General features: G+C 35.4%; 2 protein-coding genes across 4 annotated transcripts in view; one reads left to right on the top strand and one right to left on the bottom strand.

Moving 5' to 3' along the window:
• Window positions 1–501: 501 nt before the first annotated feature.
• On the bottom strand, window positions 502–1,314 carry LOC111047937. Its single transcript, XM_022333775.1, has one exon. The coding sequence runs from the start codon at window positions 1,312–1,314 to the stop codon at window positions 502–504; it is 813 nt and encodes a 270-aa protein (XP_022189467.1).
• Window positions 1,315–3,641: 2,327 nt separating this feature from the next.
• Window positions 3,642–27,301, top strand: part of LOC120348935 — a 50,474-nt gene continuing 26,814 nt past the window's right edge. Inside the window, exons 1-9 of one of the 3 annotated variants that reach the window (XM_039443907.1) lie at window positions 3,642–3,767; window positions 4,441–4,506; window positions 5,755–5,812; window positions 6,581–6,759; window positions 9,399–9,550; window positions 11,727–11,930; window positions 14,006–14,206; window positions 17,801–18,000; window positions 22,235–22,399. In XM_039443907.1, the coding sequence (XP_039299841.1) occupies window positions 3,763–3,767; window positions 4,441–4,506; window positions 5,755–5,812; window positions 6,581–6,759; window positions 9,399–9,550; window positions 11,727–11,930; window positions 14,006–14,206; window positions 17,801–18,000; window positions 22,235–22,399 (1,230 nt within the window). In that variant the 5' untranslated portion in view covers window positions 3,642–3,762. Of the gene's footprint in view, window positions 3,768–3,865; window positions 4,170–4,440; window positions 4,507–5,754; window positions 5,813–6,580; window positions 6,760–9,398; window positions 9,551–11,726; window positions 11,931–14,005; window positions 14,207–17,800; window positions 18,001–22,234; window positions 22,469–27,301 lie in introns of those variants that run through there. The other 2 variants (XM_039443905.1, XM_039443906.1) reach the window with 2 other exon arrangements.

Genomic DNA, 27,301 nt, shown 5'->3' with positions numbered 1-27,301 from the left:
TAGATTACCGCTAGGTGAGCGATAAACTGCAATTATCAGTAACCTGATACCACTATCTATCTCAACAACCAAGCTCAGCGAGTTAGCTTCATCAATATCTACTGAATGGATTACAAAGTCAAAACAGTCTCTAACAAACACACAAATACCATCACATTTATTCAACTTTGAGAATTTATTTATTGTTTTATATCCATTGATCTTATGTTCGTATGGAATACCTTCACAAGACCAGGTCTCTGTCAGAACAATTATGTCGAATTCAAAACGTAGATCACTCAAAAATAAAATTAGTTCATCAAAGTTCTTGCCAATACTCCTAATATTCATGTGAAATATATTGAAAAATTTATGTCTATTTCCTGGGGACGGTAAGTATTCACAGTAGTTGTCAATTACATTTGTTAATTTTAACTCCTTATTAAGTAAATTGTAGATTTCCTCTATTGCTATCATTACAGTTCAGAGTTCAATAAAGTAAAAATCAGGGAAGCCGTATCTTTATTCTCCACCACTGTTGGAGCGCATTTGAGAAGAAATTGGGTCATCACACCTGAGACGATCTAGATCAGCGTGGTTTGCCAGTCGGATGGGTCTTGAGTCTTCGTGCTTTCTAACATATATTTTACCATTCATGACCCACACAAATTTATAGCCGTTTTCCTTCGCAAATAGTTTAGCACCTTTCAGCAGACCTCGGTAGTAAGTAGACAAATTTTCGTTTATGTATACTGGCCCGTCTTGTAGATTTCTATTTATTGATGTGGTTCTTAACTGTCCCGGTGGTTCCAATTTTTTCAGCTCACTCTGTATTTTTTTATATTGAGAAAACAAGTTGTTCTTCGCAATTCTATTATTGAATTTTATTAGTATCGGTGGAATAGCATGTTTATTCGTAGTTGGGAGTCTATGAGCAATATCGATCTTCAATGCATCATTTTTCAATTTGAGAGTTTTTGAAATATCTTCGATTATAGCATAAACATCTTCGTTTGGCGTTTGCGGTATTCCGTGAATTTCGAGGTTGTTAATCCTGCTGTATTGCTGCAGCTCGATGACTTGTAATTCCATCTCGTGAACCTTCTTGGACAGTTTTTCATTTTCCTTTTTTATAACAAATTGTTCAGTCTTAAAATCATCTATTATCAACTTGTAGTCATCAATTTTAGCTGAGAACAACTCCACTGATTTACGCAATTCGAGTACATTTTCGTTCGTCTTCTTCAATTCATCCCTAAAAAACGCAAGTTCCGTAGAGATTATACCTTTTATTTCATTCAATATTTCTTTCTTGCATTCAGGATTTAGTTCCATTTTGTTTTGCTTTTGAGTAACAGGAGATAGTTTATTAACTTTACACGATGAACACTTCCACTTGGCCAAGTTAGCTTTAGACAGTTTTTTAAAGTTAGCTTCGGAGATTCCTACACATTTAAAATGAAAAGCGTTTCGGCAGATTGAACACTTTATAAGCTCGGCCAAATCAACGGGAGTATTACAACAGAAGCACTTCAACATTGCATTTCAACAAGCAAAAATACCACCATATGGAGTCGGTCGACAGTAAAAACCAGCTAGTTTGAAGTTTTGAGGGACATAAAAATTAATCTCTTCCTCACGTAACCAGTGCTCACTCAAGCAAATGACATCAAACTCTTTACAACTCAAAATAGTCTCAAGTTCAAGTAACTTATTTCTCAGAGATTGAATATTTAGAGCGCAAACCTTCAAATCAGAGCTACGGTCCTGTTTTCTAGTATATTCTAGGATCGTTGTGTTTCTACCTATATGAACAGGACCACTAATTAGTTTCCCCGATGACTCAGGTCATATTGAAGCTCGATAACTGTATTATTACCCTTTTCATCTAATATTGTTTTGATTTTATCAGTCATCCTCTTCTTGCCTCTCCAGTTCAGGTGTAGCCCATGCCTAGTAAAATGCTCTCTTTTAAGATCAGTAAGATCTATCACCTTAACATTTTGCATCCTTCCACAATACTGTTTTATTCTACTGTTAGTTTTTCTAATCTCTTCGTTAACACATGACCACTCCGGTAAATCATATCTTATTGGTATTGTAGAAATTAATACATTTGTAAAATTTAGCACCTGAAGTAGAGAAAGCATACTTTTTAGAAAACTACCAGCTTGATTACAGTATACATCATTCGCTCCTCCAACAATGACCACATGATCATTATTGGATAGATCTCTAGTACCACTCTTAATATTATTTACTATGGGGTTGAATTTGGCACTTGGCATGATAAAACCACTAGTTGTCTTTTCAAGTTCAGATCTATTCAAATTATCTACTAAATCACGACCATGACTGTCGCCAAAGATTCTGACTACGTTTTTTAATGGTTTCATGCTAGCTGACTTTTTAAGTTTAGTTCCAAGAGAAATATCACTAGTCTTGGAAATCGTTATCTGTTTAGAGCTAGGATATGATATGTTCTTACTGCATGGAGAATCATTAGAGACTAACAAATCACAAGACTTGGGTTTTAGAAAATTACAAACTTTACACAGAATCTTCCACCTATATACCGTAGCATCAAAGTTTGTATTAAGAGAGAGACCATCCTCGAGACAGGTTGAACTACACATTTTCCTATATTTAAATACTTCTTCCAAAAAATACATTGCAAAAACACCGCAATCGTAGTTATTAGTCTGTTGAGGACATGGAAGGGTAATTATCTTCTTGTAGGTTAGGATTGAGCTAACTCTTCTTATCAGAGACATGGAAAATCTCTCATTACATTTGTTCATTGAGTCCAGAATATAAAATTTACAGTGTAAAGAATCATAAACAACAACACTCCAATGAGAACCACACCAGCCGTCATTTGCTTCTTCCTGCCGACCGTCATTTATCACGAAAGCAGTGAAATTATTTTCTTTTACATTATTTCTTAAGAATGATAAATCAGCTTCCGCGTCATTGATAATCATTGCTGTTACTGCTGGTAGGACCACATAATTTCCTGGAAACGAATCAATTAAATAACTACAAAAACAGTCAATGTCTGCATCAGAAAGGAGTTCCGTTCTAAGAAACTGGCTCAATCGATCTATAAGTGAATTTACGTGTGTGAAATTATCCACATTTTCAGTTTTATCATTCATTCGCGACTCACAAGATGATAATTCCATGAGGCGAATATCAAGATCCATAGACCGATTAATTGCGGCATTCCATTGTTCTTCCAAAACTTTGATTCGCGCCTTTAAATGTTCATTCTCCTGTTCCAAGCTGGGAGCAGCATCATTTTCGGTATATGACACTGTTTCATGCGAATGTTGACCCGTTAAACTATGAATCACAGAAGTATCCGAACTAGTTTTTATCGTAAAAGTACAGTTCTTTTTCAAGCATTTCCACGTAATATCACCTTTTACAGTGTGTGAGTCCTTTCCAAATTTAATACCTTTGTATAATATAGCCGGAATACCTTTTGCCGTTTTGCACTGCTTTATTGCCGAGTTCATATTATTACATTGGTGAGACAAGCAGAATAAAAACTATCAGAAACCTTCGTAAAAACAGCGTCAAGTGGAGAGTACAGCAATTCAAAACAAAACCGCCAGCAGACCCTACCGTCTCGATCGTTGATTGGTCTGCAAGCAGAGCGTTCCTCGCTTCCAACAAAAACAAACTTGCTCTGACAGCGTTGTAAATTGTAAAATCAGGATTTTTGTGTATGGAATCTCAGAGGGAGGTCGATGTGTTTATTTTTGAATTTCAACAAAAATGAGGTGAGTTTATTGATTATTTAAAATCTACAAATCATTTTATAGATTCTAACCTTCATTTTCTTGGTTCCTTGAAGGAATCAAACAGCTTTGTCCAATCGGTATTCAAAAAGTAGGCCAACGGTAACAAATCCTAAAACTGACCTTGTCTCTGTATTGTTTTGTGTGGAATATTCTTGATTGTGTATATTTTAAAGGCTAAATTTTGTTAATTATCTTTCAAAGTTTCTATAGGTTTGTTTATATTGCTTTTTGATGATGGCTTGTGTTTCCTGTTCTAAATTGAAGCAGTAGATAAGATTAGCTTTGTGTATCACTGAGGAGGATTTGGTTTGTTTATTCATGTTAAATATACTATAAAATGGACACCTAGGAAAATTCAGTTAATTTTCAAATTCTTATCAGGTTATTATGATTCATATTTGGTTTTGAATTCACTGTATTTTTTAAAAACCAACATGGATAGCTAGTTTGTTACATAAGTCTACATTCTAACCTCCAGGCTGTAATCTTTTTTCACTAAATTGTATCCGGATCATCAATATTCTCTGACATTTTTAGGATAGTTTGCAACCATATTTCAAACTTGTAGTATTTTAAATGATATTAAAATTACTCTATATTACCAACTATGATGATCAATTTACTTTCATTCAACTCTGATTTTTTCTTTCAGTTTCAGAATGAGTGAATCTACGGATAGAGTTCTCAGGACCCGATCTAATAGCATTGTGAGACAGAGGTAAGTTAGCTTGTTTCAATTAAATGTAAGTAGTAGGCTATTTATTAAGATATGGGTGTTTAATTGTTTATAATATCCATTCAAAATAATCATTTTTTCATAATTTCATAAGTATTTAGCTGAACATACTTGCTTGGAATGACTGTCTAATATATTTCCATAACTATTGAATTTAATAAATTTAAAATTCATGGAATATCATAATTAATCAAATATTTCCTCATGCACAGCACTGTAAATCTAATAACGCTTTCAGAATTGAGAGAATTTCTAGGGGTGGCTACTAAAGACAATTCATGTGTGTACACACAACATGCTCGTCGAATGCATGTGTCATTAGCGAACAAAAAACAGCTGTCTGATAGGAAAAAAGAATAAAACATTAAATAAACTAGGCCTACTGGGAAATGACAAATTATAGTAATACAAAATTATTCTACCTTAATAATAGAGCAGCGAAGAAGGAATAAACAAGATAAAATCTAATATAAAAAACCTAACCTCCAAAAATTATGTTTGAAACATTTATGACGAGCATGTGTGTACACACATGTTCAATACACTTGTCCTGTCGTTATGATATGTTTTTGAAGGGACGGATTCAATGATCCAAAGGTTCAAAGAACCTCACACGTCAACCGAAGCTTATTATGTCCCAAGTACGTTAGTTGGGCAAAGGACAATACCTGTGTCCTTTTCAAGATCTAGGAGTTTTTTCCCCATACTAACCTACCATCACCTGGCTAACATCCCATTCACCACCTGGCTGCTTGCAGCCTAACAGAGCCTTTCTTCTTGTCCCTAGTCTATCGAAATCCAGTATGATATGCTTGGCAGTCTCTTAAGGCCCGCCGCAAAGTAGACCCACGCTAGATTCACGTGGATGAAAAAAAAACATAATAAAAACGCGTAGATTCACGCCACTCCAACCCATGCCGTGGGATGTTATGTAAACCATTGCTAGGCTTCTCCAGACATCTGTGCAATGCATGCAATGAATAATCCACTTGTCAGTTGATTGATTATGAATAATTCTATAGCAATGGTTTACAAAACATCCCACGGCGTGCATTAGCGTGGGTCTACTTTGCGGCGGACATAAAACTGATAACAAAGCCTAAACATCTGACTTTCATTTTATTTTGTCCTGTCGTCAGTGGCCACCCTAAGTCTTAGTTCAAGGGTTGAAATCATTGTCAATCAAATAATGTAAATAGATTTCAATAATTTATTTGTTTTTCTTTCCAGGAGAATATCTACCGATCATGTTAGATCTCGTATTGTTGGAGAACTAGAAGGAAATCATGTAAGTATAGTTCACTTTTATTTCTCTCAGATATAATACAGTTTAATGACTTGGCAGTTTGGCATTTCTCTTAATGTTTAAATATTTATATATTGCGCATTTACGTCGAAACGCGCTAATAGATTTTCATGAACTTTGACAGGTATGTTCATTTTTTAATTGCGCGTCGACGTATATACAAGGTTTTTGAAAATTTTGCATTTCAAGGATAATATAAAAGGAAAAATGAGCCTCCTTCATACATCAATATTAGAGTAAAAATCAGACTATAGAATTATCCATCATAAATCATCTGACAAGTGATTAGGCTTACACAGATGTGTGGAGAAGCCAGTCTATTGCTGTATTTCCATAAGGTCTATAGTTTCTATCAGGTACTTGTGGATGAGCATACTGCGTGAGGTCTACTGTTCACAGAACTACTAGTATTTAGGGTAATAATAATATAGAGTAACCTGGCTGTATCAGGTCTGTTGTCAGAGTTTTCAGGCCGCACCTGAACAATTTCAAGGCTTCTGACATGTCCTAACGACTGTCTTTATGCAGCCGGGACCGGCGATTAACGTGTTCATTCGAAACACGGAAGTGGCCCGAGAAAAATATCTTGCACGGGCCGGGATTTGATCATTCATTCATTTATACAAAAAGTACATTATCAAAATTATAGGGAGAGTAAAAATAAATAAAAATAACGAGCGAAGCACGGTGCCCCGATATTTGATAGATTATTGGTTCATTTTTAATCAAATTTTGTTTTGTATTTTGCAGGAATCAGCTGTTTTTGAAGACAGACTACATGGTAATGGAGATGTGGAGATAAATGAAAACCTGTCGAATGAGAATTTTGTGAGAAATTTTGAGGAAGAGGAGAGTCCATGGCAGAATGGCCATTATAAGTCTGCCTCAGAAATTGTCGCCTATTACAGAAGTCTAGGGGATTGGTGGAAGTGAGTACAACTGTTTAACTTAGAAAATATACCGGGTGTTTCAAAAAGAATGACCCAATTTCAAACAGTTATATTCATTTTTTAAAATGGTGCACACAAACCAATTTTACAACAAATTACTCATAGAAGTATCAAGTTTATGATGATGTATTATAAGTGTTCTAGGTGCCCTTCTTTTGAGGCTCGGACGACATCTAGACGGTAGCCAAACTCATCCCAGACTGTTCACAAGATGTCTTTCGGACTGTAGCTACTGCATCAGTCATCCTGGTTTTTAGCTCCCCATTATCAATTGCTAAGGGAGGAACATAAACACGATTTTTAACGTATTCCCACAGGAAAAAATCACACGGTGTTATGTCAGGAGACCGTGGAGGCCAGGAATGCATGGTCTTGCGGTCCTTTGCGCCATATCTAACATTGAGGCAAGTTGGTGTTGAGGAAATGGCGTACATCCTTGTTTCAACAAAAGGAGGGCACATAGAACACTTATAATACATCATTATAAAATTGATACTTCTGTGAGTAATTTGGTGTGAAATTGTTTTGTGTGCACCATTTTTTAAAATGAATATAACTGTTTGAAATTGGGTCATTCTTTTTGAAACACTCGGTATAAATTTTCCCTTGTAAAGAGTTTTCTTTTGTCATCTCTTGTAAAGTGTATTCTAAGTCTATAGTCAGATTTACATCAAATTTATTGAAGATTTTTCAGTATTTCGTTGGATAATTGAACCTTCAATTATAAACTTTATTCAATTTCATAGAGCATTAATAATATCTGTATATACAATCAGTTCGAAAAGTTGTGCACATGTGAATATGAATGATGTGCGTATTAATTGATGTGTGCGACTTTTGTATCTCACTGTAGTTCCTTATATATTTCTCATAGGATAGGGCACGCCGAATCAGATTTTAAACGTTAAGGAGCGTTTACATTAGTCAAGCTTCCTTGAATTCAAGTTTTCTTGACGTTTGTGTAAATGTGCGTACAGATTCACGCGCCGCGAACACGAGCAATTCACCTTTCAGCTGATTATATCTGTATTTCTATAGAAATGGTAAAATACAGATATAAAAAGCTTGGAATCAGCTGATTAAAAGTGAATTTCTCGTGTTCCCGGCACCTTGAATGAAATTGATGAATGAATTTTGCAAAATTGAAGTCAAGTTCACAAGAACAGAAATTCAAATCCACTTGATTCAATGATTCAATGATGATTCAATGATTTTATTACAGCCAGAAAATACATACAGTACACTAGGCCATGTCATTACAATAAAATTTCTAACAGAATTACAATAACAATACATAAATAAAGATAATACACAACATGCAGTGCAAGAGCAGGCTTCAAAGCTATTCGGTTTCTCACAAGAAAATAATAAATAATAATACAGAAATATCAATAAACAATTACCTAACTTCAATTCTATCACAGTCTATACAGCCTATTCTAATTTTAATCTATACCTACTTTTACAATAAATCGTGAACAAACTAAAACCATAGAAACTCTATTATCACAGTCGGCAATTTACTTAGTGCTTTACACAGTCAATTTACATAGTGCTTGGGTCAGACTCGTCAAACTCATGAATGGAATAGAACGGGTTGGCGACCAGCCATGACTTGACCCGCTTCTTAAAGCTCACCAGAGGCAGCTCTCTTACTTCATCAGGTAGCCTATTGAAAAATCTGATGCCAGATATGGGAAAACTTTTCCTGGATCTTTCCAATCTCACCCCGGGCAGGACCAGGTTTCCATTTCCCCGTGTAGCGTGACTGTGGATCTGATTGGCCCTGGTGTACAAATGAATATTCTCTCTAACCGAAACCAAGCACTCGTATATGTACAGGCTGTAAACTGTCATCACTCGTAAATGTACAAACAATGGTTTGCAGTGATCAATCCAACCAGCTCTCATCACAATTCTAATGGCTCTTTTTTGCATTAATAGCACCCTATTCACACTCGCAGCGTGCGCCCACAGCCTTGTACCATATGCAATATGGCTCTGGAAAAAAGCAAAGTATAGAGCGTTTATGTCGCAACTTTTACTGTTATCTCAAGCCGATAGACCACGTAGTTCTTCCCCGTGAAGCTTTATGACGCTGGTAGTCTCCCATATTGGTAGAGAGTTAGTGGGAAGGATATTTTCAATATTCTTTCCGAAGAATGGACATTGATATGTCCAAAGCTCCGCCAATTTATGTAGATGCATAACAATATAATTATCTATAGTTATTAAAAATTGCTTTTTCCACATCATATACAGTTCAATAATTATTTTCTTAGTCTATATTATGTAAATTCATCTATAATTTTGCTGTAATGTAAGCTATTGTATATAAGTGTATAAGCCAGTATATATTGTAATCTACATCAATACTCATCAATTACTCAATCAATCAATCAATATTTTGCCATTCATACACTCTTACCCGGTCAAAACAGTAAAAATCGACAGTAATCGGCTTGAGATAACAGTAAAAGTTGCAACATGAACGCCCTATACCATGGGATATCTATTTATGCTATTGTTTCTCTATGATTTCAACTGTGTAATTATAAGTAGTTCATTTGTAGTGTGTTTTGTATAACATTTTTGTAAGTTTTGTATTTCTCTTGCAGCGTTCTTCCAAAAACCGATTTTAACTACGACCCCACGTCGAAGTGGTACAGGAAGGAGATTGCTCCTGGCATACCCATGATACCAAATATGGCCAGACCACCCCTACACCCAAAGACACCTAAGGTACCGTTTTCTGGATGGTACACCAGAGGTCAGTATTATCTTGGAGAAGAAAAGATAGCATAAGAAGATATCCCATTGTATAGGTAATTTATGTTTCAAATTTCACTGTTAATACAAGCTAATAGTCCTAGTAGTTCTTTGTTTTTCGTATGGTTTACCAGAGGCCATTATTATCTTGGAGAAGAAAAGATAGCATAAGAAGATATCCCATGGTATAGATAATTTATGTTCCAAATTTCACTGTTAACTCAAGCTAATAATACACGTAGTTCTTTGTTTTTCGGGTGGTTAAATAGAGGTCAATATTATCTTGGAGAAGAAAAGATAGTTCTAGTTTTTCAAAATTCAATTTGAAAGTGGACTAGGACTACGCCCCGTTTTGGAAAGCCAATTTTCTGACTCCAGCTGTTTAAAGTCTAGAACTTGGCTAAATCCCGAGCTCAGAAACCGGCCCTAAATGTGTTTGCTTCATCCAACGAATAGATAAATGATTTGATGAATAAAATCAACTAGGAATCTTGAAGAGGAAATACAAAACAGTAGAAGATGAGTTGAATAGAAGTATAGTTGAAAATACTATAGAGAAAAGATAGTATAAGGATTATTATACTATATTTCCTGTATGATAATACTGACCTCTGTTGAACCACCCGAAAAACGAAGAACTGCGTGGACTATTAGCTTAGAGCAACAATGTGGCTAGTTTAATTAAAATTATACTATTATATACTATTATTATTATTATTAATAATAGTATATAATAGTATAATTTTAATTTTTATATAGGCCTACTATTATATACTATTTTTTCTCTTTAGTATCACCAACAATACTTCTATACAACTTATTCCAACTGTTTTATATTTTCTCTTCACGATTTCCAGTTCATTTTATTTATCAAATCATTTATTTATTCATTGGATGAAGCAAACATATTTTTAGAGAAACTATGGAATTAGTTTCATTAGAATTAAGAAGTCTCGTAATACACTAGACTGTAAGATACCCTCACTATACTGTATCAAATACTCATCTTGTGATAATATGCTTGTCTATGTGTTCTCCTTTTAGGATGGTCACTAACGAAAGGACATTTATGATAAACATGAGTGTACACACATGTTCATCATGCACGTTTTGTTATCAGCGAGAGGCTTAGAAACAAAAAAAAACAGCTGTTTGACAGCAGCTTCTAACATAAATATACATCCAATAACAATAAATGAACTGAAAATTATCAAAAATTTTGTCTCAGATTTGTTGAGGTGCGTACAGATTTATGCGCCGCGAACACGAGCAATTCATTTTTAATCAGCTGATGCCAAGCTTTTTATCTGTATCTTACCGTTTCTGAACAAATACAGATAATATCATAATCAGCTGATGGAAAGTGAATTGGTAAATCTGTACGCACCTTTATGTGTCACAGATAAATAGTTATTTGTATATCTAGAGTGAAAAGTGCTGTTTTTTCTCCCTGAGGGAAAAGTTTGAAGCCAGAGGCGAGGCCGAGGGCAACAATTTTCCTGAGGGAGAAAAAAAGTTTTTCACTCGTGATATACACAACATTTTTCCTCCACCTACATTTTTATAAAAACTGTAAATAAAATAATTTTTAAAAACGTACGTGACCAAACAATGTGTTACAACATAATATAAAACGTAAACAGCTGGGCTGGCTTGTAATCACAGTTCTCCGCCGACTGCGCTATGCGCTACCTGTCGGCAAAAGTTGTAACAACAATGGCCGCCGCCACAACTGCAGCTATGATTAAGTTCCCGTTTCAAATTTGATTAGTTAATAAGGAATATTCGTTGGCTGGTATTTTGAATAGCATGGAATAAAAAAATATTTATACTTTTTTTAGCATAGTGATATGAAGTTTGTAATAATTTTAGCATACATACATATATTTCATATTTTGATCAAATGTCTGTTTGAGGTATTGAATTTAGTCGGCTCAATGACTGACTACTCTATATGCTTCCTCATCTGAGCTTAGACCTTCTTACCTATGTAACAATGTAAGTTTTTTAAATAGAGATGCTTCCCATGTTATTTCCTCCCTAGGGAGTTTTTCTGTTTTTTACTACCGAGAGCGAAAAAGTGACACTTTAGTATTATGTTTCAGGGAGTAAAGTAAGTCCTTTGACAGTAGGTGGAGGAAAATCTAATTTAATTTCATATTTCCTTTCTTTTGCAGAACAAACAAATACCAGGTCATCTGCGAGAGATAACAGTGTGTCATCCAGCTGTTCGTCAGCTGTTAAGGTTTCGTGGTACCGTCGGCTGGTGACCACAATTGTGACAGCTGTCACCACAATTTGGGTGACTGTCACAAGTGTCACCCACATCACAGCTGGTAGAACGCACAATGTGAACGGGATACATGCACAACGCCTCAAAGGTAATTGAAACTTGAATTATAAAGATTGGCTGGCCGTTATGGCTTCGTATAAAATGAGTGCTGCTAACCAGAGATTGCCACTTTGGTTTAGGGTAACCATCCACTGGAACCGTATTCAACCGATCCATTCGGCCGTTGGATCGGACGAATCTGCCGGCCGTCAATTCGGCCGAATATGGTCGTCCATTGGAACGGTTTACGTCAGTCTAGTTCAGTAGTTGGCTGATTGCCAATTATTGAATCAACTACTATCATAGCCACCAAAATGTTTCATAAACAATGATTATATTGCGATTTTGAAAATTGAATAAACAAATATCCACTAAACTAGTTATTCTTTATAATAATGTTATCTTCAGATCCTATTTGTTCAGCAATCTTTGTCCACAGATTCCTTTGAACATCACGACGATGATATCTTTTGTCTCGCATATCCCACAATAGAACATGCTCTTGAATCAAACTTATCAACTTTTCATTGTCCATAATTACAATTTTATAGAACAGATCAACTTCAAAAAACAAAAACAAACAAGACTGTGGAACAATTTTAGGTTAGGAACACTTTGTTGTCTCAGCTCGACTAGTTAGTTCGGCCGGATAGAGCCGGGAAATTCCATTCAATTCGGATCGAAAAGTTGATCGGCCAGAGACGGCCGTATGATTCTGTTGCAATGGATGAGCATCTATTTCTTTCTTTGTTAGGGGATCGTTCGGATGAGTTCGGTAGTTTTTGGCCGATACTAGTTCGGACGAAATCGGTTCCAGTGGACGGCCCATCTTAAGGGTTTTTCTCATAGCACACAGAAGACGCGCCGCTCCGCGTCTCGCAAATGAAAAATATTCCAGTTGAATAGTTAGCATCTAAGTAAGTTAGAATACGCCCGCCGCGCCGCGCATCCGTGGACGCCGTGGAATTATTCTGCTGCTGGATTATCGGGAGAATAGGGAGCGGAATTTTTCGTCTGTGGCTGCGCGCCTAGTAGGAAAGGAACGTTCCTCTGAGTGCCGCCACCTTCTCTAACAATACAGAATGGAGGCGTTGTTCGGGTGGAGAGTCATGTCCGGTACGCGGTGGTGCGGCGCGGCGCGCTCCTTGTGTGCGATGAGCAAAAACGGCGTCTCCGGTGTGCGACTGACGTGGCGGCGCGGCGCGGTGCGTTCCAGTGTACTATTAGCTTAAACATTCCTGACTAGCAATTATGAGGTACCGGTTTGATTCCCGGGCCGGCAAATAATTTTTGGATAGTAGCTCTCATAGAATTTTCATCTAGCTGTCAACCCTGTTGTCAACATTTGAAGTAGCAGTAGTCTCCGGGGTAATTTACAGTAATTAATTAGGATTTTCGTTTAATAATAATTATAAAAATTTTCGTTTAATAATAATTATAAAAATTAATGATAGGTACGATAGTAAGTTTATAATAAGATGAGATGATAAGTTTAGGTCGGGTTGCAAAAAGCCGGATCCACATTAAATAAAACTACTATCAATATTTTTTCTGTATTTTATAAATACTAGTAGTTCTGTGAACAGTAGACCTCACGTAGTATTCTCATCCACAAGTACCTGATTGAAACTATAGACCTTATGGAAATACAGCAATAGATTGGTTTCTCCAAATATCTGTGTAATCACTTGTCAGCTGATTTATGATGAATAATTCTATAGTCTGATTTTTACTCTAATATTGGCGTATGAAGAAGGCTCCTTTTCTCTTTTATATTATCCTTGAAATGCAAAATTTCCAAAAACCTTGTATACACGTCGACGCGCAATTAAAAAAGGAACATACCTGTCAAATTTCATAAAAATCTATTACCGTGTTTAGCCGTAAATGCGCAACATATAAACAGAAATTCCAAACCGTCGACTTGAATCTTAGACCTCACTTCGCTCGGTCAATAATATAATATTTATAAGTATAATATTTTATTTTCTTCTTCTCTTTTTCTGCTTCTTCTTCTTCGATATAAGCCTAGAGCAATATAGAGATAACAGAGAGAAATATAAGCCTAATATTTTATATACATAGAATAAGATAGATACTAATTGAATCTCGATTGTTTTCCAGGTCGTCAGCTGTTCCAAGAGTCGAACGCCTGGTGGAGACTGCCTTTCGTCTGGTTGTATAGGCTGATGATGAACATACTGGCCGTTGACATTGGAATCCTAGCGGCTGTTAGGCGGAGTGCCAACAGGTTACGCAGTTCTAGGACGGGAGTCGAACTGGTCACCATCTTGTTGCTTCTGTTGCCTTTGATGCTGTTTTTCGGTGAGTTGTGATGAATTTCATAAAACCTCAATTATAAGAACTATATTATTGAAAGTATTGTACAACATTTTACAAGTAGTACAGTATAGTAAATACAATAATTTGTTCTGTAATTTACTCTTGTAAACACACACAACAGATATACGGACGAAAAATTAAACATCTGCATATTGACGTGAGCAGACAGACATACGCAGACAGACGGACGACTCTGAGTTAGAAAACTAACTAAAAATTTTAAATGCACTGAAAAGTTATATTCTCACATTGCACAGTGGGTTATATTATGTCATAAGTCATAACCTATGAGATGTACAAAACTGCTTTATCAGTAAATAATGACAATGGGCCATATGAATAAAGTTGAGCATTTGCTTATACTTCTAAAATATGGAGAATTAGCTTCATTTTCTATGAATAAACGTGAGAAAAACCTTTTGCTCATGCTCATCAAAAAAATAGTTCGAGCATTTGCTCAAAAGTAAAAGCTTTTGCTCAAAATTGTATGAATAAACTAGAGCATTTGCTAAACTTTTGAAGCAAATGCTTCAAAGAAGGTGAGTCTAGTCTAGAGCAGCTTATCACCTTTTGCTCATAGTAAAATGGCTCAACTAATTCGTTTGAGGAAGATGAAACTATACCAGATACGATCACAACCAATAGTTGAGAACTATAAAACTCTTTTTAGATTCAACCATGATACATATCATGTTACCACTACCACTACATAATATTGTTACCACTATTCATTATACAGAAAATGATCATTGAAAATGATATTAAATAAACCCATATTGTTCCCCTCAAAAATTGCATCCAGTGAATTGAGAGTCATGTCAATCCGTCAACTCTATGTGCTTAGCATATTTAAATATTTCAATAAACATAGAAGCTCATTTTCAAGAATCAATGTAACTCATAGAACAAGATACAATCTACATAGATATGTTACTTATGATTCGAATTTAACGGTTATTCGTAAGCAGCTGGTATAAATCGCTCCAAAGATTGTAAACTGCATTCCGAAGAAGCTCATCGGTGTACCTATTAAGTTTGTACCAATAAATATTAAAAACTGGATACTTCACAACTATTATCTCCATCTTAATATTTTATGAGTTCAAAAATTTTTTTAGCTTTTAAAACTATTCATTATTGTCTGGATTGATTCACAATTAATAGCATTTATTTTAAATATACTTACCATTGTTTGAATAAAAAGATTCCATTTTAAATTATTAGCTTAAGATTTAGAAAAAGTTACGGTAAGTCTCTACTCCTACTGGCGAACAAGTGTTTCACTTATGCCAGTAGTTCTTCTCCTCCAGCCGTATTTTACAGATAGATGATATAGATATTTAGAATAATAATTATTGTTTTTTTCTGATTGTCACATCTTTGTACAGTTTTTGTGTTTTGGTGAAATGAATTGAAATTGAATTGAATATCACCATTATCCCTACAAAAGTATAAATACAAAAGATAGCCATCACAAAATAGGAAATAGGTATTTAAGAAGATGAAAGTGTAGACGATTATAAGAAGGCTATTGATATTATAAGAATATGCTGAAGATTTTTATAGAGATGACATTTTTCCACGCTATTATTTCGAAATTCTAAACTCAACTAATCTAAAACTCTATTCATAAATAGAAAACAGAGCAGACGACGCAAACACAAGCGGTGCACACTATTTGCATACTTAGCGCTTCCGTGAGCTATAAAAACAAACTAAGGCTACAAAAGCGAATCAGCTGATGAAAAATCTCTAAAATACGTGAGCATTTGCTCCAGAGTTCAGGAGCATAAGGTAAGAGTAAAAGGTAAAGGTAAAGGTAAAGGTTTGCTCATGAGCATAACCTTATGCTCCATGCTCTTGCTCATGAGCATTTGCTCTGGTTTTATTCATATGGGCCATTATCTTAATATTATAAGTGTTGGGAAAAATGTTTTGTCAAACATGTGTTTGCACACTTGTTGTAAAAATAGCTATTAAATATTATAAATAATATCGGGGCACCGAGCTTCGCTCGTTATTTATTTATTGACTTTTGATAAACCGAACAAAATTCTTTAAAATGATTGGGGAAGTACCAACAGGCACAGCCCAAAACTGTTTCTTTCCCGAATTTTGATTTATACACTATAAAAATAGTCCAGAAAGTAGGATATGTTCCATACACTTGAATTCAGGTTCAATTTTCTGTTCAAACATTTGAAAACAAAAATTTATAATTCAGATTATATACAAACCAAATTGAATAACAAAATAACACTCACTATTCACTTGAAATTGTCAAATAATGATCAACTTTGAAAATTATGATATACTCTAGTTTAGGAGGATTATCATGTCATGTCAACAAATCAGATTATGTTGATCAAATCGATTAAATTGTCTAGCTAGATAAAATTTCTCGCTGCTTGATTATGATTACACAGCTGGAAATAATTTTGTCTCTCTCCCACACAGGCACACGCATCTTCTGTTATCGAGAGACGACGAAATTATCATATGTTTTCCAAGGATGAATTATTATCCTTCTAATGTCGTTCAGCGAGTTTTCCAAAGAATGAGACCTAGTGCAATCGAATCTTTATATCATAAACCTACTATGTTCCAAATTTCGTGAAAATCGTTAGAGCCGTTTTCGAGATCCGTAAAACATAAATAACCAGATATAAAAATAACCAGATAAAAAAATAACCAGATATACATAGTCTGTATAATAAGTAACCGGACTGACCTCAGGAAATTTTTTATGGGCAAAATATGTATAATTTTTCATTAGATATCTTCAAAGTAGTCCCTATTGGATTCGATAACACGCTGATATCGGATTTTCAAATCCCTGAACGCTCCCTGGAAGTCGGCAACCTCTATGCTGTCTAGAGCCCTCGTCGTAGCACGTTCAACGTCTTCCAGAGTCCCGAACCGCGTCCCCTAAAGTTGTCTCTTGATCTTGGGGAACAAAAAGAAGTCCGGTGGTGCCATATCCGGGCTGTAAGGAGGATGTGGCAACGTTACCCTCGACTGTTTGGACAACTGCGCGGTGACGAGCAGGCAGGTGTGCGACGGAGCATTGTCATGATGGAGGATTCGCACACCTGCCTGCTCGTCACCGAGCAGTTGGCCAAATAGTCGAGGGTAAAGTTGCCACATCCTCCTTACAGCCCGTTAATGGCACCACCGGACATCTTTTTGTTCCCCAAAATTAAGAGACAACTTAAGGGGACGCGGTTCGGGTATCTGGAAAACGTTGAACGTGCTACGACGTGGGCTCTAGACAGCATAGAGGTTGCCGACTTCCAGGGAGCGTTCAGGGATTGGAAAATTCGGTATCAGCGTGTTATCGACTCCAATGGGGACTACTTTGAAGATATCTAATGATAAATTGTACATATTTTGCCAATAAAAAATTTCCTGTGGTCAGTCCGGTTACTTATTATACAGACCCTGTATAAATACAGAAATTGATCGCTTAATATAATAGGATAACTTGAAAGCAGAAAAAAACAAATCATGTTATGCCTGCAAACGTTCAAACTTGTACTAAGACATTCTCTGACTCATAACCCTTCTTGTTCACAGATTTCTACCGTGGAATGATATCTGCATCTCTTTCTACCATCTATGGATGGGGATCTGGGATGTTTTCTTCAGTGGGTTCATATTGGAGCCAGTCGCAGCGTAGCTGTGAAACGGGATATTTTGATCTGTTGATTGATAGTATATCGGCTGGCATCGTTACAGTGGGACAGTCTGCATGGCAGTTTGTGCTGTATTTGTATGTAAGTATCCAGTTCATACAAAGTTTATTAATATCTTTCTATTATTAAAATTCAATCATTTGAAAATTTATACAAGTGACTAGCCGTCAGGCTCGCTTCGCTCGCCATATCCGTCTAGCCGGACCCCCGTAAAAAATGAGATCAGCGGGCTCGCTTCGCTCGCCATATCAGGCGATATAATATTCCCAGGAATAGCTCTGATTGAAGTAGCAGTGCCCAATCAATTTTTCCGCGATAAATGCATTTCAATCTTCAACTTGGTGCCAACCTAACAAAGTCAACTCAACTTTATGCCAACCTGACAAAATTATGTTACCAGTTAACAACTGTTTCGAAGAGGTACTCTCTCTAGATTATAGTTCTATGGTTAACATATGCTATGGACATTTTTCAATTATAATTAAGAGATTGGAATAAGAAGGATATACATGCTAAAAGATGAACTTTAAACCCTTAAAAACCACCCTTAGAGTTAAAATATAGCCAAAAGATTTCTTAGTGCGCCTCTAAAGGGCCAACTGAACATACCTACCAAATTTGAACGTTTTTGGTCCGGTAGATTTTTAGTTCTGCGAGTGAGTCAGTCAGTGAGTGAGTGCCATTTCGCTTTTATATATATATATAGAAGATTGAGGGCCGGTTTCTGAGCTCGGGATTTATCTAAGTTCTAGACTTTGTACAGCTGGAGTCAGAAAATTTGCTTTCTGAAACGGGGCGTAGTCGCAATTTTTTATGACAATCTTTATTTTCTTATTTCTATAATTGGAAACGTTTCTCCTTGACAAAATGAAATAATTCAAAATAGCTTAAACTTCACCCTATTTTCTCTTTATTTTATTTAGTGTTAAATTTTATAGTTTTTCGAAATTTAATTTAAATGTGTGGACTGTGACTACGCCACGTTTAGGAAAGACAATTTTCTGACTCCAGCTGTTAAAAGTCTAGAACTTAACTAAATCCCGAGCTCGGAAACCTGCCCTTAGTGATACTTTGAGTGTAGTGTTTCTTAGTGATGTAGGTTTCTTAGTTTCTGAGAGTTCTAGTGATAGATTTTGTCTAGTGTTTCAGTTTTATATACTTTTTATTTATTTAACAACATTTATGGAATCAATACAGTATAATAGGACCCAAGGAAACGAAATAATTCAATACGTTTCTGCTTCCAAATTTTGATAAATTGTCTAAGTAGAGATTATTTAACATTCCTTCAAATATGTCACTTTTTACATAAACACTGTCAATAAACTAGTAGTTCTGCTAACAGTAGACCTCGCTCATGAATAGCCTACAACTTTCAAACTAATGAGAAGGGCCATTTAGAAAGTACAGTATATTGTGAAGATTTATCCATGACATCTATTATTTTCTCCTTTGAAAGTGCTAAAGACATTGTTTCCAGGGACACCGGTCTCTCAAGGAGGTACCTTCATATCGTCCCCATATTTAGAATAGCCTATTACAAATTTCCTAACAATTATAAGAAATCGGTCAACTGACAGAAAAATGGAATATGCAATTTATACCATGAATCGTCTCACAGACGATAGTGAGACGGAAATGATTCTAAATAACATGGGTATGTTGGTGACAATGACAGGAGGTTGCTAATAATGTTTTTCATGAAAAGTGGATTCAATTTTATGGCGGCTTGTTATGCCTATGCTCACAAGTTGGTTTCCGATCTCATACTAAAGCGAAAACAAGAGCTAACTAACTAAGCTGTGATGTCTCCGGCCGGTTCGGTAGGTCTAGAAACTATTCATCTATGAAACAGGGAAATATCGTGTTGAAAAGGGAAGAAATTGTACAATCAAGTGAGAAGTTTTCTTCAATTAATAAATACAGTATGATTTGGAGCGGCTCAGACGTTTCAAGGTTCACCGCTGACAACTCTTGTCCTCTATCGATAGCATTCCAACGATACCATTCATTCAATACAGCACATTTTACAACGGTACAATTCATTTTAAATTTTTATTAAAACCAGAGGTCTTATCAAAAATCGTTACACATACGTTTCTGCGCCTTGTTTCAAAGAACTTGCATACCAAATTTCATCCAAATCGGACAATAACTGCGACTGTAACTGCGGTACAAACAAACAAACAGACAAAAGCCGATCGAGTCGAAACTAAGACCTCAGCTTCGCTTCGTTCAATAATAATGTATACACTAACAATTGTCAATTTTCCACGTTAACGAAAAACAAAATACTTAATTTTTTGATAACTTTTCAACACTTAAATTACGGCTGATTCTTATAAATAAAAGCTATTAGCTTCTACTTATGTTTTTGGAGCCCTTCATCAACACTGTGTTGTGGAAGCAATGTTGAGAAAGGGCCTAGTGTCCGAAAGAGCTCCAAAAACATAAGTAGAATCTAATAGATTTTAATGATCAAAATCGTAATTTAAGTGCTTCAAAGTGATTATTAACATGCAGTTAATAATAAAGAGAAATACTCTAATTTGTAAACTGTCATATTATGTCATGTGAGAAAAATTTGAATAAAAAAAATGTATTAATATTATTTTGTCAAGCGAAACTGTATAATTTGAGCATAGCTCCAACAGTGTATGACACGTCAATTGAATAATTAAACTACATTTAGCTTTCCCAGCCCTGGGGTCACAGCAATTTCAAAAAAAATCTTAATACTGAAATCACTTCATCCACGCACGTTGAGCGTATCTTTTCATGTCCCAAGACAAGTCCAACAAAGCCGCGGAGACCAGGGCGTGTTGCCAGATTTACAATTTTCACATTTATACAGCAAAACGCCCCGATTTAACGCCACTGACTTTATAGTTTATAACCTATAATGAGTCATCTCATTCCAGCTGTATCCCATGACTGAGAGTAATAATAATAATAAATACCGAATATTTATTTCCTTTAAAAAAATACAAACAAGCAATTAAAACATGAAAAGTACAAAATATCTTAATGCGATAGGTATATAAAAAATATGGAATTTAATTCTATTGGAAATTAACCTACTTAACTATGGGAAACCCATACTAAGAGTAGGTGAAGAGTACAATTAGTATTTCTGAAAGATATAGATATTATCTTCAACTAATAAAAGGCTCGAAACTAAAATATTTAGGGTGAGAAGAATCACAACCAGTCTCAGATAAGTAGCTAATAATAAATGTAATTTGAGTCGGTTTGATATAAATTGGCCTAATCATGATTATGCACAAGAGAATGAAATATGCAAAGCACAAACACAATAGTACTAGATTATTAAAGCTAAATAATCAAATATAGTGAGGTCCACGTTATAATGGCAGAGTACGATTGACAATACTGTTGCTGTTCTTTTTCTATCATACAACAAAACAGATAGCGCTATCTCTCTCTAGCTTTGCAATGTTGTCTGTTTGTCAGAATATTTTATTTTTACTTTTGACAGTGACTCTACAAAAGTAAACAAACAATTTTCAGCCGCCATTGTTTTTCTTTATTCTATCAAAATACTTGAGTACACAAGTCGTATAATTGATTTAAAATGTATTTTTGAAACAATGAGATAATTTTTAGACATTACCGTATGATAAACACAAATTAAATACCTGAAATGACATTTTAAAAGTTGATAACTATTTTTTATATACAAATGTATTGTTAATCTTTTTTGGAGAATAAAGAATTTCAATTTCAATTTCAACCATCGTAGAATTCATCATACGCTTCAGTTAGTTTACACGTATAGGTTAGACCTACTAGTATAGAATAATATTGAAAGGTTATTTCAGAATTATTTCCATTTAGATTACTTATTTTAAATAGGATTTCTATTTTTCAAAAGAAATTCTAATAGAATACGTACCAAAAAACTCAATTTCTGTTGTTTTGAAATTCAGATTGTTGCATGACAGCTTTTTAAATTAGCCGCCATTTCAGGTTTGTATAAAAATAAAAATCTAATCTCAGTTATGAAAGCAAATTTTTTAATCAAATTATGAAAAATATATTTTCTTGATTAACTTGGCATTAAATTGATTATTTTATCAAAGAAATGATAATTTTAATTAGATCAAATTTAATGGGATGAATTGAGTAACAGCTGTGTACACTCAGTGGCAAAATGGAGAGACTTGGCAACGTTTTTCTCCTATCTTTCTTCACTGCCACTATAACGTGGACCTCACTATAGAACTCAATTATACAGCACACCATAGTACAATAAAATAGAAAATAAAGTTGAATTGTGTTTGATTGCTTTCAGAGTTTCCTGCTACTCTTACCAACCCTCCTGCCATCTCTCCCCTCCACGGCAACCATTGCAACTGGTTCTGTTGCCAAGATGGCGGCCACTAATGACCACTTGCAACCAGCAATGAGTCGTGAACAGCTGATTGGTATCGTACAGGAGGCGGTTCGGAGTACACTCAAACAGGACTCGGCTCAGTTGGTAGATGATACTGTACGGAGTGAGAAGTTGAAAGTGTTGCTGGATCAGGTTAGAGAAATGGTTTATTTATCTATTTATTAACTTATTTAAAATTAATTTCAATACCAAGAATAAGGTGGGAGGATGAAGTGAGAGACGATCTCCAAAAAATGGGATGTATAGGATAGACAGAGGACCGAGAAGAGTGGAGAGCTGTAGTGGAGGCGGCCAACGCTCATATTGGGCTGTAGTCCTAAAAAACATTAATTTCATTTATTCGTTTAATGGTTTGTTTATTTATTGATCAATTAGTTTGTTCATTAGTTCATTCAGTCATCTATACTTCCATCCAATGAACTTTCCTAATTCATTCATTAGCCGGCCGGGTTGGTCTAGTGGTAAGGAGAGCTACAAACTTCGGTCTGCTAGCACCGCCTTGTTCGTGGGTTCGAATCCCGCATATGGCATGGACGTTTGATCATCTCATCAATTCACTAACTCACTTCCATTACCCACGCACAAGTTAAAAGCGCATGTGGGCAATAAATTATCCCCAATAAATAAAAAAAGAAATTTATTCTTTGATTTACTCATGCAACTTAGTAGCGAATTAAGTCATTTCTCAATTCATGCGTTTCCTCATTCGTTCATCCATCCAAGGTCTATAAATACAGGTCATGACACTCGTGCTTCTTATGGAGCGGCCATTTTATGGGATCTTCATGGCGGTACATTTGAAAATCCAATTCAATTTGCTCGTAACAAAATTATGCATTTTAAAAACAATATTCTGGTTCAGATAATATGTGAATTCAAGTTTTCAATTTTTGAAAATGAAATTTCAATAATAAATGCTTCAATTCTTAATTTATTTATCATAAAAAATTGTTCTTATTCTTGCAACTTAAGGATTATGACTTATAAGGCATTGGGACAAGACAGAAATATGCGAGGCCAACTTCAAAAAGAGTTTTAAGTTCCCGATCAATTAAATTTGAAAATCAACAATTCAGTACCTAGTTAGAATCTAAATATTATTATTCTGTCGGAACAATTTATTTCACAATTCAAAGCCAAGCAATATCCCTTGAACAATATTACAAAATACGGTAACACATCATGTTGTTCAATCTATAATGATAGCAGCTGATAAATTTGAAAATTGGTGAACTAGGACACCATAAAATGGCGATTTTGCAATGCATCACGGATTGTGTCATGACCTGTATTTATAGACCTTGATCCATTCAATTCATACTGCTGTGTAGTATATAATTTCATTTCTTTATTATATAATGTTAGGAACATTCATATTATTTAATTCATTTAATCTGCAACTGTTTCATGCTAAATAGCTTCGTAGCTTTCGTTGGTTTTTTCATTTAAAATGAATAATACTTTCAAGGAGGTACAATTTATAGGATGGGATTAAAATAGGCATTTGATCGCAAATACTTTAATACCTTAGGTAGGTCACTAACGGCAGGAAATGCATGATAAACATGCATGTACATGTTTGTGATTCGTAAGCTCTTACAAAGAAACTCCACGGTATCCGGAGGAGTTCCTCTTCTATTGGTCGTTTTAGTTCCTCATCATTATTGAACCTATGGGTATAAACTTTTTCCTTCAAGTAACCCCCATAAAAAGAAGTCACAAACAGTTAAGTCGGGTGATCGGGGTGGCCAAAAATCACTTCCACTAACAATCCTACGGTCATGAAATTTATCATTTAGTAATTGCTTGACACGATTTGCGAAATGAGGTTGAGGTTGGAAGATTGCTTGATCCATTTATGGTACCATCAAATGAGCAAAGACTATCGCAACCAAGTAAACAGATCAGATAATAAACTCATGAAAGTAGTAGTTCTTATGGGAAGCGAATTGGTAAAATTTTCAATTTGCCGCCATTTTGTTTCTGCGAAGGTTAGGGAGCTGAATTTTTTCAGAACCTACTTTTTAAATTGTGTAAAATTTAAAAAAGTTCGGTACATGGATGGGCGCGTAATATGAAATTGAACGTGTAAACCTCTTCGTGGGACACGGTGCATTAGCAGAGAAAAAAGATAGCATTAATGCCCCATACCATGGGACATCTCCTTATGCTATATTTTTTCTTTGCTGTCTCATGCGATATTTTCTCTATGGTATTAGTTGAATGGAAAACAATGTTGTCAAATTTTTGTTATGGAAACTGAATCACATGCTATTTTGTTGTGAAAGCATTTCTGTCGTATTGAGTGAATTTGTTTTCCGGGAGATTTTTAAACATTGTTAATAATGATCTATCTTGAATATTGTCAATGTGGTGCAGAGGAAACGCATGTTTTTCGAACCGCCAGTACTCGACGACGCGAGGGTGTATTGTCCTTGAAGGAATGTTGGCAGACGGCCCATACTATCACAGAATAGATACAGAATGGATACTGTCAAACGCCTATTTAACCAATGCTTTTTACATGGCACAAATACAAGACACGTCACGTGACCTTAGGAAGTGTTCCAATCCTGGTCTTCTGATTGGCTAGCGCCAGTGAACGAGACCGATTGACCGGGATCAGTAAAGTGATCCGAACCTCCCATGAATACTATTACAATGCTGAACTTTCTTTCAAGATGGCGGATTTTTCCGGATACTAGCGGACTTTCCATTCTGTATTGTATTCTGTGCTCATATTATGCCGTTTCAGTCGCTATGAAGCGTTGGAACGTACAACATCGTGTGTTCGCTGTCGAGCAATTCTTTTAGAAACAATGAATCTGTAGTCATAGTTCAACGTCTTTTCCGTCAATGTTTTAGAGTTGGACGTCGAGGTGCATCCAAATACTGTACTCCGATGGGTTGCAGCGTTTAGAAGTACTGGTTCTGTGATGAAAAAGAAACCACCTGGTCTTCCCCGTTCAGTTCTTACTCCGGGAAATGTAGAACGAGTCAGAACGGCAGTTGTTACTAGTCCTAGACGATCGACAACACGACATGATCTCAGAACTAGGACGACACTGACTCGGTCTACATTTTCAGGGGTAAGAACTGAACGGGAAAGACCAGGTGGTTTCTTTTTCATCACAGAACCAGTACTTCTAAACGCTGCAACCCATCGGAGTACAGTATTTCGATCAGACACTGCACCTCGACGTCCAACTCTAAAATATTGACGGAAAAGACGTTGCACTGTGACTACAGATTCATGTTTCTAAAAAACTGCTCGACTGCAAACACATGATGTTGAACATTCCAACGGTCCATAGCGACTGGAACCATATAATTATGGGCCGTCTGCCACCTTTCGTTCAAGGATAATGCCCCCTCCCGTTGTCGAATACTGGCGGTTCGAAAAACATGCGTTTCCTCTGCACCACCTTGTACTACTGTATTGGTTATCATCCAACATTAGAATGCCGATTCCTATCGCCCCGTGATATATTTAGTCCTACATAACATTGATCCAAATATATTTTTTATTCTATTTGAAGTAAGTTGGAAGTTTTAACGTTAAATCAATCACTGGTTAATCGTTTTAGTTTCTGATGTGTAATAAATGTTAACGTGTGAACGTGATTCTGTAGCACGTTTATTAGATTATTAATAATGTAGGTAATGCTGTACTTAATACTGCATGATGTACTTATTGTATGAATGAATAAAGAATACTATGATTTTACTCCATGTCCCATTCAAACTACAGTGAATTGGTCATTGTAAGTCAATCAAGGTTACCTCAATAAATCACATAAATACTTTTCCAGAATGTTAGAGGTATTGCTTGCTTGAGGGATTCAATTTTGAGGTCAATAACAGGCTGTCTTGATAGAATACGGATCTCTGGGTAGACTGTATTTCAATTTATAATCAAAGCCGTATTCCGGACTCAATTATTACAAACCAATGTAGATTATGAAATGTTAAAAAAAACTTATGTTCTGTTATATTTTTGTGTAACATGTTTTGCTCTCATTTTAACTGAATGTGTCTCATTTCAGGAAGGAGAGATCATCAATAGAAGAATTGATATAATTGAAAAGGAGCTGAATGATCGCATCACTAAGGTAGAGTTAAGGTTATTGATAGTATAAATAAAAATAGAAATCTAAGTATGATAATGGCATCATATAGCCGAAACATGTTCTGAGTAAACAATTCTAAAGAGGGTACTTAGATTTCTATTTTTATTTATATTGAAGAGTAGCCCTAACGGAAAAAAGACTTATTGATAGTAATATTCTATTATAATATAACAGGTAAATGCCATTTTCCTCGGTATTTTTTTTTTTTTTTAAGATTACGTCCTAAAGACTCCAGTCATGGAGTATAAGACAAGTCATGTTATTACATAATAATTCTAACACTAAGTAGTTCAACCTAGTTTAGGTTTGAAAGGAATTCTTGTACACTATAAAAAGCTCTATCAACTAAATATTTTTTAATTTGTTTTTTGAAAATCTTCAAATCATCATTACTTTTCAAGATTTGAGGTAGCTTGTTATAAAATTTCCTACCAATATAATCTGGTTTTTGTTCAAATAACCTACTATTGTGACCCATTATATGATAATCTGCTCTGTTTCGCGTATTATACTCATGAACATCTGAATTCTGGATCACACCACTCGTTTTCACATGCATTACAACTTCATATACATACAAAGATGGCACAGTTAATAGACCAAGCTTTTTAAATAAAGGCCTACAAGAGTCTAACCTATTTACTTTCTCTATACATCTGAGTGCCTTCTTTTGAATCTTAAACACCCTGTCCATATTTTGTTGAGATGAATTACCCCATACTAAAATAGCATACCTAATATGAGATAGTATAAGTCCATGGTAAGCAGTTAGCAGTAGTTTTTTATCATTCAGCCTAGCAAGCTGCCGCAGGACAAATACCCCAGATGATATCTT

Source organism: Nilaparvata lugens, unplaced genomic scaffold (assembly GCF_014356525.2).
Source record: "Nilaparvata lugens isolate BPH unplaced genomic scaffold, ASM1435652v1 scaffold2044, whole genome shotgun sequence".
In the NCBI taxonomy this organism is placed as follows: Eukaryota; Metazoa; Arthropoda; class Insecta; order Hemiptera; family Delphacidae; genus Nilaparvata; species Nilaparvata lugens.
This window is presented reverse-complemented; position numbering and strand designations above follow the sequence as displayed.